The sequence below is a fragment of the Lepidothrix coronata genome, unplaced genomic scaffold (genome assembly GCF_001604755.1).
Source record: "Lepidothrix coronata isolate B3197 unplaced genomic scaffold, Lepidothrix_coronata-1.0 Scaffold302, whole genome shotgun sequence".
In the NCBI taxonomy this organism is placed as follows: Eukaryota; Metazoa; Chordata; class Aves; order Passeriformes; family Pipridae; genus Lepidothrix; species Lepidothrix coronata.
The window spans coordinates 18,710-35,558 of NW_016690482.1; the positions used below are offsets into that span (position 1 = coordinate 18,710).

The 16,849-nt window shown below is 46.1% G+C and overlaps 1 protein-coding gene across 1 annotated transcript; it reads left to right on the forward strand.

Moving 5' to 3' along the window:
* The first annotated feature begins 12,088 nt into the window (after window positions 1–12,088).
* On the forward strand, window positions 12,089–16,361 carry LOC108508532 (prostate stem cell antigen-like). The gene is made up of 3 exons (XM_017837378.1): window positions 12,089–12,300; window positions 14,641–14,748; window positions 15,912–16,361. The coding sequence occupies exons 1-3, from the start codon at window positions 12,249–12,251 to the stop codon at window positions 16,121–16,123; spliced, it is 372 nt and encodes a 123-aa protein (XP_017692867.1). The 5' UTR covers window positions 12,089–12,248; the 3' UTR covers window positions 16,124–16,361.
* Window positions 16,362–16,849: the final 488 nt, after the last annotated feature.

The window sequence follows — 16,849 nt, forward strand, 5'->3', positions numbered from 1 at the left end:
GCAGCCACAGCTTCTCTGGGAATTCCATCCCAGCCCCTCACCACCACCCCAGGGAAGAATTCCTTCCTTATATCCCATCTAAATCCACCCTCCTTCAGCGCAAAGCCACCCCCTCCTTGTCCTATCAAAAGTACGACACATTTGATGTACACTTAATGAGGAGCATTAACTCTGTATGAGATTTGACCAAACTCAAGGGCAGACCCTAAAGCTCCTCCAACCCTAAATCCTATCATGGTCATCACAGATATGGCACATTTTGAGCTGCAAACCCTCCCATTTCACCCCTTGAAGGGTGAAATTTCAGCACAGAGGGGAAAATTCTCCTTTTTCTGCATATTTTTCCCCCTGGCTGAGGGGCAGAGCTGGCAGGGAACAACAGGGATTATATTCCTGATATGCTCAATCATTCAACCAACGCAGTTGTGCTGCACAAATGAACCAGGAATGTCCTGCCACGGGTTTCTCTTTGCAACTGGGGGTCCACCTGTGCAGCTTAAAGTCATTAAAAAGCAAATTAAGAATTGCAGGCACCCGATTTTGAAATTTCTTACAGAAAACACGAATTGCAAACAGATCAAAACAAGGCCACGCAAAGCTGGGTGGAAAAATACTCTAAATACTCCAGACTTCCTCGTAGCATTATTTGAATGCTTTAATTTTATACTTAAAATTAGTTATTAGTTATTAGCTCTTAAAGAATAGCTTAATTTTTGTTATTGGTTATTAGATATTAATTAGTTTAATTTTGTCAACATTATAAAAGGTTGAAGTGTTGAAATTTTCGTGGGTTTTACAAGAAACACTAACAGGGGGTAAATATTTTGAGTTAAATCACGTTAAAGTTGCTGGTGTTGATTTAGAAGGAAATGGGAGTCTGTGTGTCCCCAGACATGGGGGTTTGAGCATCTTTTCTTCTGTAATCCCAAAAATAAAGTTCTATTATTGCAAATATGCTCAATTTATAATCTTATTTCCAGGCAAACTCTATCAAAAAGTTCATCTGATTTGTAGGTTCAGAGGTTGTCTAAACCAGCCTGATTTTGTGCCGTCTCTGACAGGGCTGTTCAGATTCTTTCTGCCCATTTCTTTTGACCCTTCTTCCCATTTCTTTTGATCCTTCTTCCCTTGATCTCTCTTGGCTGATTATCTTCAGTTAAAAACCTGCACTTGGATAACTCTACAAAACTTCGTCTGTCCTGCTTCATCCCCATCAGCATCATTTTATAACTCGTTATTTAACGGCTTCAAACTGGAGGAGAACAGGTTTAGGTTGGATATTGGGAAGAAATTCTTCCCTGTGAGGGTGGTGAGGTCCTGGAATGGATTTCTCAGAGGATCTCTGGAAGTGTCCAAGGCCAGGTTGGAGCAATTTGGTCTATGGAAGGTGTCCCTGCCCTTTGTCTCAGTGGCAAAAACAGTAATTAAAAAATAGACCCAAACCCAATCAAACAAAGAAAAAACACATTCAAAGATATTTAATTGATTAAGAGGAGCTTTTCCAAGCACAAGTTTGACACTTTGGAAGTTTTAAAAAGGTTGCCATGGCTTCAGAAATAAATAGCCAGAGGGAAAGAGCAGAACTGCCTGAATTCCTGCAGGATTTATGTTCACCCCTCTGGCCCTGTGCTGACAGCAATTCCTCACCTTTAGCAACAACCTCTCTGCCAAAAAGGCTTCCAGCTTTGAGGTGAAGACCTCAGAGAGGAGATGGACCTGTTGGAGATGATCCAGGGAGAAGTAAAACCCAGCAGGACTAGAAAATGTGGCCATGGAGGAAAGAGCAGAACACTGAGGCTTTTAGTCTTGGAAAGCACCAACATGAGGCTGAAAATGGGCCAAGGTTTGTCAGGCGATGATTTAACACCAAAAACCACAGAAGGTTGAGAAACGGTGGGAGAAATCCATAAAGACGAGTCTTTCCTGGGAAAGCAGGGTGGTCTGGATGCCACAAAGCCACAGGTAGCCAAAACTAGGGAGATGTTGTGGAAGAAAACAGCCTTTTTCCGGCTTATCATCATAGAATCTTAGAATGGTTTGGGCTGGAAGGGACCTTAAAGATCATCTCGTTCCAATGCCTGCCATGGGCAGGGACACCTCCCACTATCCCAGCTTGCTCCAAACCCCATCCAACCTGGCCTTGGACACTTTCTGGGTTGGAAGTTGGATGAAAAGTTTCCCTTTCCCTGTGCAGCCACCAAGGGCCAATGTCAGAAGGGTCACATGAGCCAGATGGACACTTTGGTCCGACTGGGAATGACTGTTCTCCCCTTCCCAAGCAGCAGGAGCCCCACGGCTTCCCCAGGTACTTCTCTCTGATGCCTAATCAGTCCTACTGCTAAAAATAACTTCTGCTTATCCCTGCTCAAATCATTCCAGTAATTAATAGAAAATTAATTCAAGGCAGGCTGTGATGCCCCTGAGAGCAAACGACCTTGCTTTGTGCAGGGAAGACAAATTAGCCAAGGTCCATCCAATGTGATCCATCAAAACGGGAGGAACAGGCTGTCCCTGAACTCCTGCTTTTATTTATCCACACAGGTTTGTGGCCACAAGGGAAGAACACATTTCTTATTCCCTCTTTATCTATTCCCTGGCCAGCAATTATATCATCCTCGATATTTTCTGGGAATTCTTGACATTTTCTTCAATGGTTTTATCTTTATATTGTTGTTGTTCATCTCTAGATGTTTTTCCTACAGTTCTATAAGTCTCCACCTGGTCTATGGAAGTGTGGCCTGTGCAGTTCCATTCCTGTCCATCCCTCTATCCATCTGCCCATGGATCTGACTGGTCATCACCCTGCCCAGGTCCAACAAAGAGAAACTTCTCAAAGGTCTGGATGTACTCTCAAGTTTGTGAAAATTGGTCAAACTGAGGAGAAACACCAAAATGAGGGGTCCCACCAAAGGATCTCAGCTCCTCAGCCACTCTTGGAGGCAACATCCAGCTGGAGAGCAGGAAAATCCATCCCCTGCTGATGCCTTTTGCTCAGCCAAAGAGGAAGGAACCATGGGAGGGAGCCCAAAGGCAGGTGATGATGCAGGAACAGGGAGCTGGGAGCTCAGAGGACTGAGGGTACAGAGGAAAGGGAAATTAAGATTTATTAGTTCAGAAAATTTCAGGATTTCGAGTTGAGGGAGGTGATTCTCCCCCTCTGCTCCGATCTTGTGAGATCCCACCTGGAGCTCTGTGTCCACCTCTAAGTTCCACAACATCAGAAGGATGTGGAGATGTTGGAGTGAGTCCAGAGGAGGCCACGGAGATGCTCCAAGGGCTGAAGCCCCTCTGCTCTGGAGTCAGGCAGGGAGAGCTGCGGGGGTTCACCTGGAGAAGGGAAGGCTCCAGGGAGACCTGAGAGCCCCTTCCAGGGCCTAAAGGGCTTCCAGGAGAGCTGGAGAGGGACCTGGGAGCAAGGGATGGAGGGACAGACGAAGGGAATGGCTTCCCACTGCCAGAGGGCAGGGATAGATGGGATATTGGAAAGGAATTCTTGGCTGGGAGGGTGGTGAGGGGTTGGAATGGAATTTCCAGAGAAACTGTGGCTGCCCCATCCCTGGAAGTGTCCAAGGACAGCTTGGATGGGGCTTGGAACCTAGTGGAAGGTGTCCCTTCCCACGGCAGGGGGTGGAACTGGATGATCTTTCAGGTCCCTTCCAACCCAAACCATCCAATGAGTCCTTGAAAGGTCCCCTCTGGCCGTGCCCAGGCTCAGACTCTGCAAATCCATCTCCTCCGTTCGCATCCTGTCAGGTCTCCTCTGAATCCCAGGCACATTCCTACCTCTCCTTTGGCATCCCAGTTTTCACTGGAGAGCGGGAGGAGGCAGCTGTTCAGTGCTGTGCTCAGGGCAGGGCTGTGGGATCCATTCCACACAATCTGTGCTCGGGTTCTGGGCCACCTCTGGAAAGGTCATGGCCAAGCAGGAGGAACAGTCTGGAAAGGTCAGGCAGGGAACGGGATCTCTGACTCCTGCCTGGAGAGGGGAGAAGGATGATTTCACTCCAGTGACAAAACCAACAGTGTGACTGCTGGGAACAGCTTTAAATCCCACCACAGCAACCTTTTTTTTTCCCTTTTATGTGGCCATTTGTTGATTAGAATCTGACAAGGCAGATTTAGGGGTGGGTGTCCAAGTTCCTGTTGTAACCAATAAAGATTGAGCCAACAAACAGAACTGTGGGGGAGACAATTTGTTTAACCAAACTCAGGTGGCTTTAGGATAAAATTTAGGAAGAAATTCTTCACAGAGAGAGGGATCAAACCTTGGAATGGGCTGCCTGGGGGGGGTGGAGTCCCCGTCCCTGGGGGTGCTGAAGCAGAGCCTGGACGTGGCACTCGGTGCCATGGGCTGGGTGCCAAGGTGGGGCTGGGACAAAGATTGGACTCAGTGATCTCAGAGGTCTTTTCTGGGATTCTGGGATAAGTCAGACAACACCTCAAGCTCTCCTGCCCAGATGTCCCCTGGGCACAGGGTGGTCTGGCCAGATACAACACCCCAGTTGCATCAGGTGAGTTTTTTAGTGCTTGACATGGGAAGAACTTCAGAGTCAATGAATTAGAGTGTAATGATAATTATTCTTTAATCTATATTGATTAATTTTTTTATTTTAATGCTGCCAGGACAGGAGGGTAACACTTGGAGTTAGAAATAATTTCATTCCCTTTGGTGCTGCTCCCCAAAGGGGCTCCTGGGCAGGACTTAAAATAAGACATAAAGGCAGAACACAGTCCTCTCTTAAGAGACATTATATACACAATATTTATCATAGAATCATGGAATGATTTGGGTTGGAAGGGACCTGAAAGATCATTTATTCCACCTTCTATTATCCCAGGTTGCTCCAAGCCCCATCCAACCTGGCCTTGGACACTTCCAGGGATGGAGCAGCCACAGCTTCCCTGGGCAACCTGTGCCAGGGCCTCCCCACCCTTCCAGGGAAGGATTCCTTCCTTAAATCCAATCTAAATCTCCCCTCTTTTTGCTTAAAGCCATTCCCCTTTGCTCTGTCAAATTAGCAAGTTCATAACAACTTCAAGAAACTTGATTTTTCAAACTGATTTTCCAGCTAAGCAGTTAAAACAGGAGGACATGACAGATATTAATCAGAATTCCCATTATCTCTTCTGGTTTGTCCCACTCATCTTCTGCTGTCCTAAGCATTGGAGCATTTGATAAAGCAGCCAGGGAGGGGAAAAAAGAAAACCAACAAAAACTTTTTTAATGAAACGGTTTTTTGTAAGATTTTTGCCAATTCATCAAAACCAAATTGCTTCACGACACCGCATCTCTCCGGCCCAATTAGTTTCTAATTAGTTAATGCAGAGTGGAACGGCTCTAAGCAGAGGCACAAAGACAAGTGAGGTCTGAATTCCAGTCCCTGGGAATAGAGCAGCTGCTCAAGCAAAAGGAGACACGACTTAAAAAAGACTGATCCTGTATCTCCTGCATCTTAATTTCACGTCCTGGCCGGTGGAGACTCACCAGTCCAGATTGATCTTGTTCTCTCTACCTGGGTTTGATTCCCAAAAATCCATCCTGGACTTCAAATGGCTTTGTTATTTCTGCAGAGCGTTTCTTTGTGCACAAAATCCTATTTGCCAATACTTTGTCAACAAATTCAGAAGCCAGTCACAGAAGAGCCCTGTCAAGTGGTTTTTTAACCCTCAAGGAAATTCTTTCCACTTATGTAAGATCAGGAGCTGAGCTCCTGGGCCAAAGTTTCTTCCCTAAATTTTGTTAAAGCGGGAGAAGCACGACCAGCCCTGGGTATTGACCTCAAACTAAGGGCAAAAAGGACAAATAAAGGAGAGTTTATGAGCTTTGGATGAAGGGCAGACAACTCAGGAGGACTACAAGGATGTCATGAGGTCATGCAAGGAGAAAATTAGAAGGTCCAAAGCCCTCCTAAGGTGGGAATCGTTCTCTTCTCCCGGATAACAAGTGATAGGACAAGAGGAAACAGCCTCAAGTCGCACCAAGGGAGGTTTAGTTTGGATATTAGGGAAAATTTCATCACCAAAAGGGTTGTTAAGCTTTGGGACAAGTCTGTCCAGGGCAGTCCAGGGTGGAGTCACCACCCCTGGAGGGATTTAAAACCCATGTGGATGTGGCACTTGGGGACATGTTTAATGGTGGCCTTGGCAGTGCTGGACTGAATGATCTTAGAGGGCTTTTCCAACTTTAATGATTCCATGATTCTCTGGGAAAGGAGGGACCATCTGTGGCCATGAGTTGATGCAGCCATGGCCACATGAGGAGCAGTGGTCCCTGCTGGTCCTACACAAGGCTTGGTATGTCCAGGGACCAGATCCACCCTTTGCTACCCCTGGAAGTCTCCAAGGCCAGGCTGGATGGGGCTTGGAGCAACCTGGGATAGTGTGGAGTGTCCCTACCCACACCAGGGGGGTGGAACTTGATGACCTTGAAGGTCCTTTCCAACCCAAACCATTCCATGATTCTTCGATCCCGCGGTTCCACCTGCAGCAGCTGGACTGGAAATCTCAAGTTCTTCCCCACCAGCATCCTGTGGGTTCCTATAAGGCCCAGATAAATGAAATAATTTTCCTGATGGAAGGAAAAGGTCACAGAATAGGAAGCAGCAAGGGGGTTTGAGGGGCCTGCTTTGAGATGTGATGTTGCCCTGTTGCGTGAAGGGTCTGGAGCACAATTCCCATGAGGAGCAGCTGAGGGAGCTGGGGGGGCTCAGCCTGGAGAGGAGGAGGCTCAGGGGAGACCTCCTCACTCTCTGCAACTCCCTGACAGGAGGGGGGAGCCGAGGGGGGGGGTCAGGCTCTGCTCCCAGGAACCAGCAGTAGGACATGAGGGCACAGCCCTGAGCTGTGCCAGGGGAGGTTTAGGTTGGACATGGGGAAGAAGTTCTTCCCAGAAAGAGGGATCAGACCTTGGAATGGGCTGCCCAGGGAGGGGGTGGAGTCCCCATCCCTGGGGGTGTTGAAGCAGAGCCTGGACGTGGCACTCGGTGCCGTGGACTGGATGCCAAGGTGGGGTTGGGACACAAGTTGGACTGGATGCTCTCAGGGGTCTTCTCCAACCCAGTTGATTATGGAATTCTGGGATTCTGGAGTTCTGGGATCTCTGGAAAGTCGTGTTTTCTGCCTGCATTTCAAACCCCCTTTTGCAACATTTGCACAGGGGAAGCTGCAACTCCTGGAATGTGAGGGGATCGGGAAGGGTTTTGTGAGGGCACAGCAAGCACAAAACCGCTTTTGTCATTAGTCCCAGGCTGCTCTCTCTGCTCCCCACACCATTCCAAAGCGTAGGTGAAGGAAAATGCCCTCCTTTTTCCCAGAGAACAACTCCGGGATGTGCGCGGCGTCGGCTGCCGGGGCTGGCAGGGATCCCACCCCTCGAGTCTCTTACAAGCAGAAGAGCTCAGCAATTAGCAAAATAACAAACAAAAAAAAAAATGTCAAATGCATTTTTGATGCTCTGAAGTCGCCGGGATTTTTTAAACAAACAGTCCGGGCTGCTCCCACACTCCGGGAGGGCTTCGTGCGATGTGGCAACAGCACCATCCTATGGGGATCTCCAACCTCTGCAGCCTCGGGATCCTCTCCGTGGAATCTTTGCTCTGCAGGCAAGATTAGCGCCGTGGTGGGATTCATTTTGCAGCAATGCATTGATTTCACGGTTGTCAGCAGGAATGGGGGTGATGTGAAGGTGAATTTTTTTTCTCCGGGGCTGGCGAGGCTGGTTCCCGCCATCAGAAATCCCGAATGGGAATAGCTGGATGTCTGGGTCTGTGCCTGGATCCTTGTGGAAACACTCAAGGTCAAACAGTGCTTTTTGCTTGTTTAACTTTTCTATAACCCTTGGTCGCACCTGTGAGCACCCACAGATTCCCCAAAACTTCCCAGGAATCCCAAGCCATCAGAGGAAGAAGAGGCACAAAGAAAGGAAGGCACGAGGTGAAAGTCCCTCAGCAGCCCATGGCAGAGCTCCAAACACCTCTCTCTATCTTCCCAGTGTTCTATTCTGGACTCAGGAATTCCTGCCTTGTCTCCATGTGCTCTGCAGCTTCTCTGAACAGCAAACCTGGACACAAATCCTTGTAGTCCGAACTGGACCGGGACATGGAATTGTTTTAAGCATCTCCAGATGTAGCAGCTGGAGCTTCTCTTTGCTCCCAAGGAAGCCCTGGAGCTGCAGGAATCATGTTTCCAGCTGCTGGACCAACCTCATCCATGTGCACAGGAGAGTAGAAAACAGCTGGAAGCTGGATGAGAAAGACTTTAGGCTGAGATAGGGGACATGCCGTGGCCTTTTCATGGAATCACAGAATGGTTTGGGTGGGAAGGGACCTCAAAGATCATCCACCCCAACCCCCTGCCATGGAGGTTTTGCCTTTTCAGGGTGTTCTGAAGAACCTGTGTGGAGTTACAGTGGAATCTTCCTGGGTTTTCCACTCCTGGTTGGTGTTTGGTGCATGTCCAGTGAGCTGATGGTGCCTGTAAACCTCCTCAGGCTGAGGGAATGTGAGATGGCAGATAAGGGATTTTAGTGACCAATTTTAGGCCTGGAAATGGGAATTCCTGATGGCTGCACAGCCACGTTCCTGGGAACACTGCCTCAGGAACATCCAGCTGTCCCAAATCAGGATGAGTGGGGAATAAACGAGGCCAAGTCACTCAGTGGGAGTAAAACAAATCCCATCAGGATGTGTGGAAGGAGGGAAGCATGGATCCTAAATGAGGCATGGGATTGGATGGGCGGGAACACAGATGGAGAGATAAGGGGAAAGAAAGACTTTAAAATGAGTAGATATATAGAGATGTTCACAGAGGTGGGTGGATGGATGGATAGATGGAGGGATGGATAGATGGATGGGTGGGTGGATGGATTGATGGATGGATGGATGGATGGATGGATGGATGGATGGATGGATGGATGGATGGATGGATATGTAGGAGTCAGGAGGAGCCAGAGTAACCGGTCCAGTACTCCCTTTTTCTACTCTATACCCAATCACAGGCAGGTTTTGTTCTCCATGTGGCCAAAGGAAGCTGGAGAGAGACTTTTAGCAAGGGCATGGAATGACAGGGAATGGCTTCAAACTCAAACTCAAAGAGCTTAAGTTTAGATGGGATATCAGGAAGAAATTCTTCCCTGGGAAGGTGGTGAGGCCCTGGCACAGGTTGCCCAGAGAAGCTGTGGCTGCCCCATCCCTGGAAGTGTCCAAGGCCAGGTTGGATGGAACTTGGAGCAACCTGGGCTAGTGGAAGGTGTTCCTGCCCATGGCAGGGGGTTGGAATGAGATGATCTTTAAGGTCCTTCTCAATCCAAACCATTCCATGTTTCTAAGATCTCTGTCATCTTCCAGGTTTCCCTACAGCCTCTTGAAATGGCTGAACCAAGTGATTGCCACAGCCCAGGAATTTGGAGCAACTTTCTTTTGCCTTTGGAGATTCCCAGTTTCTCTCTCCAGATTTCCCAGGCACTTATTGTCCTTCTTATCCTCAAATTTCCAGCTCAGTCCATGACACCGTGCTCTGTACCACGATCCATCACCATCTTCCCAACCTGACACCAGGGATAGAGCAAATAATCCAATCCCGTTTCCCTCCTTCCCAAACAGGGAGCTCCAGACCAGGATCCGTCAGGAATCTGCAGTGACAACATAAAATAGCTTTAAAAACAACCCCAAACCCGAGTGATTTGTTGACATCGTTGGGTTCCCACAGGAAATGGATGATCTTTTCCATGAAAGTAGAGGAATTGGGGGTTTAATAACCTCGGAAAAATCAAACAACAGGATATACACACACAATCCTATGGATAACTGTCTGTTAACGGCTGTGGAATTATAACGGGACACGTTTGCCATCTTCAGGAGTCGGGCAGGAACTGCACTTGAACGTTCCAAAAAAACAGGGAGAATCAACAATTTCTATCAGGATGCAGGAATTCCTGGGATGTCCCACAGCAGGACTGGAGGATGGACAAGCTCTTGGCTCGGAGTTTCTCTTTCACAGCGCCACAAGTTGTGGTCTTTGCTGGAAACCCTTTTAATGTTGAAAAAAAAAGAACAAAAATAATAGTTCTGGGAGAGTTTGAGTGGCAGAAAATCGAGCTGCTGAAGATGTAAAGAGCTCTCCAGCTTCCTTATCCTTGAGGTTTTTTGAAGGAAAAAAATATTTAATGAATTAATGGATCCGATGGGGAGGTTTTGTTTTCCCCCTTGCCCTGTTCTTCTTCCCTAATAAAGAATCAAACCCTACAGGGACAATCATAAGGAATTAAAATGAGAAAAATAACCTTAAATATCTCTGAATAAGGGACACCAGCCTGAGAACGTGTTGCCTTATTTTTTATCCATAAAATTGGCTATAAATGAGGTGCTCAGCAAAAATCTGATGGAGTAGAAGTCAACAGACACAGAAAGAAGGTGTTGGGTTGGTTTTTCAGGTAATTTTTACACAGAAGAGTCCAAGTGGAAGTACTTGAGATCCCCACAGGAGAAGCAGGAATTGTAAAATCATGTCCTGCACCGGATTCTCCACTGGTGTAAATCAGGGCAGAGGTTTTAATCCAGCTGACCCTCCCTCACTCATCCCACAGCTGCCGATCAAGGACAACCTGAAATTTGGGAAGTGTCCCGAGAGCTGAACTGCACAAGAGCAACTCCCTGAAGGAAATTACTACAAAGCACTAGTTCCTGAGACTTCAGGGGGGAAAATAACAAAATTAAGGATGGAATTAAGAAAAAAAGAGCCCGTTTTCTTTGGCCCTGGCACGTCCTGAGAAGTGGTCACAGGATGGGAGGAATGGGAGAGGACTCCAGACAACCCACCAGAGCAAACATTCCCTCGAGGCTGGAATGTGGCTCAACTCACCCTCTCTGTGAAGAGAAGTGGCATTTTTGTGACAAGCCTGGGTTGTTGACATTACATGTGATGTGAGTCAAGTGTCAAAAACATGCCCAACCTGTGCCAGGCAGAGGGACTGGCACACAAAGAGATCTGTGTCACAGCTAAAAATGTGACCGAAACCACTAGAAAGTCCCTCTGGTTTCAACACCCATAAAAATTAATAAAATTTAATAAAATTAATAAAAATATTACAATGGATAAATATTAATAAAAATAAAAACATTAATAAAATTAATAAAAACGAAAAATCCACAAAAATATCAAAATTAATAAATTAACGAAAATCAATGCAATTAATAAAATTTATAAAATTAAAAATCAACAAATTTAGTAAATTCATAAAAATTAATAAAATTAATAGAAATTGATAAAATTAACAAAAATTAACAAAAGTAATAAAACAAATAAAAATTAACAAAAGCAATAACATTAATAAAAGTGAAAAATCAACAACGTTAATAAAATTAATCTGAATTAATAAATTAATAAAAATTAACAAAATTAATAAAAGTAATAAAAATTAAAAAGCAACAAAATTAATACTATTAAGAAAAATTAATAAATTTAATTAAAAGTAACAAAAATAATAAAATTAATAAAAAGTCAACAAAATTAATAATATTAAGAAAATTTAAGAAATTTAATTAAAAGTAACAAAATTAATAAAATTTTAAAAATTAATAATAAGAAAATTAAGAAAATATTAAAATTAATAAAAATTCATAAAATTTTAAAAATTAATAAAAATTAAGAAATGTCCAATGCTTTTTACCAGAATATGGACAATACATAGGAACCTTGAAAAGGTCCTGGAACGACCTGGAAAAGGCCACTGAACTTCCATTTCTCCACATACCTCGCCAGCACATACCTTGTTATCACATGAGTATCACTCACACACGGAGATAAATAGCTGGAGTTGTTTATTAAAAGAACGTTTTGTCCTTGATTTAAACACAATAGCTCCACTCAGGGTGGCCGTGGGGGTGGAGAGCCTTGTTCACGGGCTGCGACTGCAGCCTCACTGGCTCGGGAGAAACTCAGAAGGCCGTCCTTGTTCCCAAGAATTTGGGGCTTTTTTCCACTTGTGTGACCACTTTGCCCGAGGGGAGGAGGGGGTGGAAGGGCGGAGAGGAACCGCTGGGAGCCGGGAGAGGGGCAGGGAGGAGGCAGGAGAGGCACCTTGACACAAATCTCAGTCCCGCAAAGCCGCCCCTCCCTTGGTCCAGCGAGCTGAGAGCTCCCGTGCCCACAAAAGATGCCCTTCTGGGCATGCCCAACCTGTGCCTGCCAAGGTATTTAAGCTGCCCCACGAGGGCCCAGCCCCTGCCCAGCCCCACCGAGGTCATTCCAAGATGAAGGTTTTCCTCGTGCTCCTGCTGGGAGCCCTCCTGTGCGTGGACTCAGGTAAGGCACCTGCCCTGCATCCCCTTCCAGAGGATCTCCAGCCAGCAGGAAAAGCTTGTCGTGGGGTTTGGAACAGAGGGAGGGAATGTTGGCACCTCGTCATCCCGAGGAAATTTGCTTTTTGGTGGGGAAAAAATGCACAGTCCCACCTCGGTGATGGTGCCATTCAGGAGGGATAAATCCTCTATAAACCTGAATTCATTGAAATCCAAGTTATCTAAACCAAATTATATTATTATGAAAGGAAGGGAGGGGTTAAGAGGGGATGGGAGGATTACTTTTGTGCTTCCCAGGCTTTCTAAATTGCAACATCTCTGCAAAGGTGAATTTACTTCCAACTTTGTTTCTGCCTCTTCATTTCAAAAGCGGCCCCTGATGCTGCTGGTCAGGATTTTAGGAGGACAGGAAAAAGGAGAATGTCCTGGAGTGTTATTTAATAGACTGGATGGGTGGGATTTGGATACTGTCAGGGGAAAAAAAGGGCTTTAAAGCAGAGTTTTCTTATTACCAAGGACGAGGAGAAGCAGATTTGAACAGAAATGTTCCTCAGTCAGCAGAGAGAGGATGGTGAAGGAATAAGCTGAGAAGGGTCTTGCAGAACTTCCCTTCTTCCAGCTTCCATCAGAGTGCTCGAAATTTGACCTTCAATGCATTAAAAGTCGCGTCAATGTGAGAGCAAAGTGCAGCACTCCCATAAATTGGGGTTTGGCTCCTTATTTCTACACCAGAACAGCTTGGACAGAGGGGGACCAAGTGCCTCGAACCACTTCTTTTTCCTGCTCTGAAAAACTCTGATTTCCAATTGAGGCTTTTCTGTAAATACTGAAAATCCTCTTCCTAAATTAGGTTCATGATTTGGGGGATTCACAATACAAGCTTGGGCTACATTCCATATATATATAGATATATAGATATAAAATCCATATATATATAAGTCTATATATATATACACCTATAAAGTCCATATATATATGTCCATATACATATATATAAAGTCCATATATGTATGTATATAAAAAACTCCATATATAAAAAGTCCATATATATGAAGTCCATATATGTGAAGTCCATATATATATATATGTAAGTCCATATATATAAAGTGTGTATATATATATATAAAGTCCATATATATAAAATGTGTATATATATGTAAACTATCACACTTGCAAGGTTCCAGTGCCACCCTGGGGCATGAGGAGATAATAAGAACAAAATTAATAAAATTAATAAAAATCAATAAAAAATAATAACATCTCATAAAATTGACAGAATTTTAAAAATTAATAAAAATTTATAAATGAATAAAAATTAAGATTTCTCTCCATAAAAATTGATTTCGCTCCTCTGGGGACTATTTTTCCTCAGAGCTTCTCCTGCCTTTGCTTGGCGTGCACAACAGCACAGCGGGTGTTTACATGGATTTTCATCCCCCATGGATGTGTCCGTGAGGGGGTGGGAAAATGGGATTCGGAGGGAGGAGAAGGCTGAGTTTGCCCTTTGGTTTCTAAGGGGAGGTGCTGGAAAATACGCGTCACAAATTGGTCAAACTGAGAAACGGGTTGAAAGGGATCTTTCAATTTGAAATCTGAAATATCTTCAGCACCTGCAAAACGTGACTCTCACCTCAAGCAAGTGCACTATTCCCCACAAAAAAAAAAAAATGGAAAAAGCCATTTTTTTCCCGAAGCAGAAGTGCCATCATCCTTTGAGGATCCATAGGAATGGTCCTGTTTCCCAGTGCAAGTACTCAGTGGGTTCCCTGGAAAGCCTCAGATGAGTCATGAGTGGTGTAGTATAATTTCCTCTCCTCCAGTTCTGTGTCCTGCTCTGGTGTCCTCACAGGACCTGTTGGAGCAAGTCCAGAGGAGGCCACGGAGATGCTCCAAGGGCTGGAGTTCCTCTGCTCTGGAGCCAGGCTGGGAGAGCAGGGGGGGTTCACCTGGAGAAGAGAAGGCTCCAGGGAGACCTGAGAGCCCCTTCCAGGTCTAAAGGGGCTCCAAGAGAGCTGGAGACAAAGTTTTTAGGAGGGTCTGATGCAGTAGGACAAGGAGTAATTGTTTAAAACTTAAAGATTTAGGTCTCCTGTCATGAAGACATTTTTGACCATGAGGGTGGTAAAACACTGGATGAGGTTGCCCAGAGATGTCCAGATCCCCCATCCCTTGAGATATTCAAGGATCAGGCTCTGAGCAACCTGGTCTAATGGAAGGTGTCCCTGCCCACAGCACGGTTGGAACTGGATGACCTTGAAGGTCCCTTCCAATCCAAACTTTTCCTGTAATTCTATAGTTTTATGATTCCGTTATTTAACTTCTGACCCCTCTTGGTCTCTTGCAGGTTTATCTCTGCGGTGTTACAGCTGCAAGAACCAGCTCAGCAACTCCAAGTGTCTGACTGAGGCGACATGCACTGGTGACAAGGACACATGCAAGACAGATGTGATCCGTAAGGAAAAGGGCGCGGGGGGGTGGGGAAGGGAAATGTCCTCGCTGGAATTTTGCAGCCAAACTTGTTCCCAACCTCAGGTGTTCATTCCAGCCTCATCTAGTCCGGATACCTCAGGGGTGATCAAGGATCAAAGCTCAGAGTGCAAATGTCTCTCACCTGTTACAAAATCAGGTTTAATTCTCTTTCATAACACCCAAAATCGTTTGCTTACAAGGGCCATAATCAAGTTTATGGCTTTGAAATACTTGCAAACACGAATTAAAATGTGAGGGGCTGAGTCTGGTGAAACCTCGTTGTGAAGTCAGGAGGAGCTTCACTTGAGAGCTGATTTTCAGAGATTTCAAGGAAATTGAGAGAATTCCTCCTCCATCCAGCTCTGAATGGAGCCATCCATGTGTCTTTATGATTTTATTATCCCATTCCCAATCTGGCTTGCCCTCTTCAAATCTGTGGTGACAGCTCAGCTGCTCTTAGACCCAGGGACATCAATGAGATGTTCAAGCTCCTCTCTGTCAGGCAGTAGATGTAACACCTCCACTAGGAATTATCCTGGTTGGAAATGTGCAAATCCATGATATTCCCAGGCAGGAGAGGCAACAAGCTGTATAACACACTTGGCCCTATTTATAGCCTACGGTAAAAACTCAGTGCCTGGAATAGATTGCACAGGATCAGGAGATATCATGGAGATCAAAATCTGCTGGAAAACGGCAGATATTTGCCAAAAAATTGGGCTGTGCCTCTCAGGAACAAATCAAAAAACAACTCTGCCATCTGAAATGGGTATGTGTGCGATGTGTGGGATAGGGATTAACATTGACAGAGGGAAGGGTTGGATGGAACACTGGGAAGAAATTCCAACCTGGGAGGGTGGCAAAGTGCTGGAATAGAATTCCCAGGGAAGCTGTGGCTGCCCCACCTCTGAAAGTGTTCAAGGCCAAGTTGGATGGGGTTTGGAGCAACCTGGGCTAGTGGAAGGTGTCCCTGCCCATGGCAGGGGTTTGGAATGAGATGACCTTTCAGGTCCCTTCCAATCCAAACCATTCTGTGATTCTCTGACTTTTTTCTCGAGAAATGAGCTCAGATAAGAATTATTACTCAGTTCCGAGAGGCTTGGCTTGCACTGAGTCCTTGTAGTGATGGTCCTGCTTTCCTCCCAGGGGTTGTAGGGCTCTTCAGCATCATCAACAAGGGCTGTGAGTCGTCCTGTGAAACCTCCTACCAGGACTTCAACGTGGGCAACAGGAACGTCTCCTGCTGCACCAGCGACCTCTGCAACACCAATGCCGCGGGCTCCGTGAGGTCCAGCTATGGCATGGCAGGAGGGGTAGCAGCTGGTGTGATCTGGATCTTCCTCAACAACAAGTTGTGAGGAGCCAAGAGGCCTCCCATGACCACAGAAAGTGTCAGAGCACCCATCTAACAACAGGAATTGTAACCAGGAGCGATGAGGTGTGTTGGGCACCCAGCACGCTTGGAGCTGATGGCTCTCTTTGCCAGATGACAGCTTCTTCTTCACCTTTATTGCAAAGCTGTAGCGCTACCAGATCAGAAAATACATGTTCACGCCGCCTGCAAAACACCTAAAATAAACTTATGTCCAAATCAAGCATCAGAGTGTGGCCTGTTTATCCCTCAGCCCCCTGTTTCTGCCACTGCAGGGGGGTGTTGCGTGTCTGGTTCAACCTTCGTCCTCACTGGGTTATGTGAGCTGATCTTGTGTGACCAGGAATCCCACCCAGAGGATGAGGGAAAGGCTGTGGATGCATCTGCCTGGGTTTCAGGAAAGCCTTTGTTGCTGTTTCCATGGCATTCTCCTGGAAATGGCTTGGACAAGGTGAACTCTTGGCTGGGTTAAGGGCTGGCTGGCTGGAGGCCAGGAGAGTGGTGGGGAGGGAATGGTGCCACGTCCAGCTGGTGGCTGGTCACTGATGGTGTCCCCAAGGGATCACTCTTGGGGCCAGTCCTGTTCAATAATAAGTTTATTGATGATCTGGGTGAGGGGATTGAGGGCATCCCCAGTAACTTCACTGGTGAAGCCACACATCAAGTCCAGCATCCAGTTTTGGGCCCCTCGTGACAAGAAAGACACTGAGGG

Bases quoted from the DNA above. Each gene is read 5' to 3' on its own strand.
- LOC108508532 (XM_017837378.1), top strand. From the start codon at position 12,249: ATGAAGGTTTTCCTCGTGCTCCTGCTGGGAGCCCTCCTGTGCGTGGAC. The intron at 12,301-14,640 runs GTAAGGCACCTG...GGTCTCTTGCAG, and splicing joins CCTCCTGTGCGTGGACTCAG to GTTTATCTCTGCGGTGTTAC. The intron at 14,749-15,911 runs GTAAGGAAAAGG...CTTTCCTCCCAG, and splicing joins ATGCAAGACAGATGTGATCC to GGGTTGTAGGGCTCTTCAGC.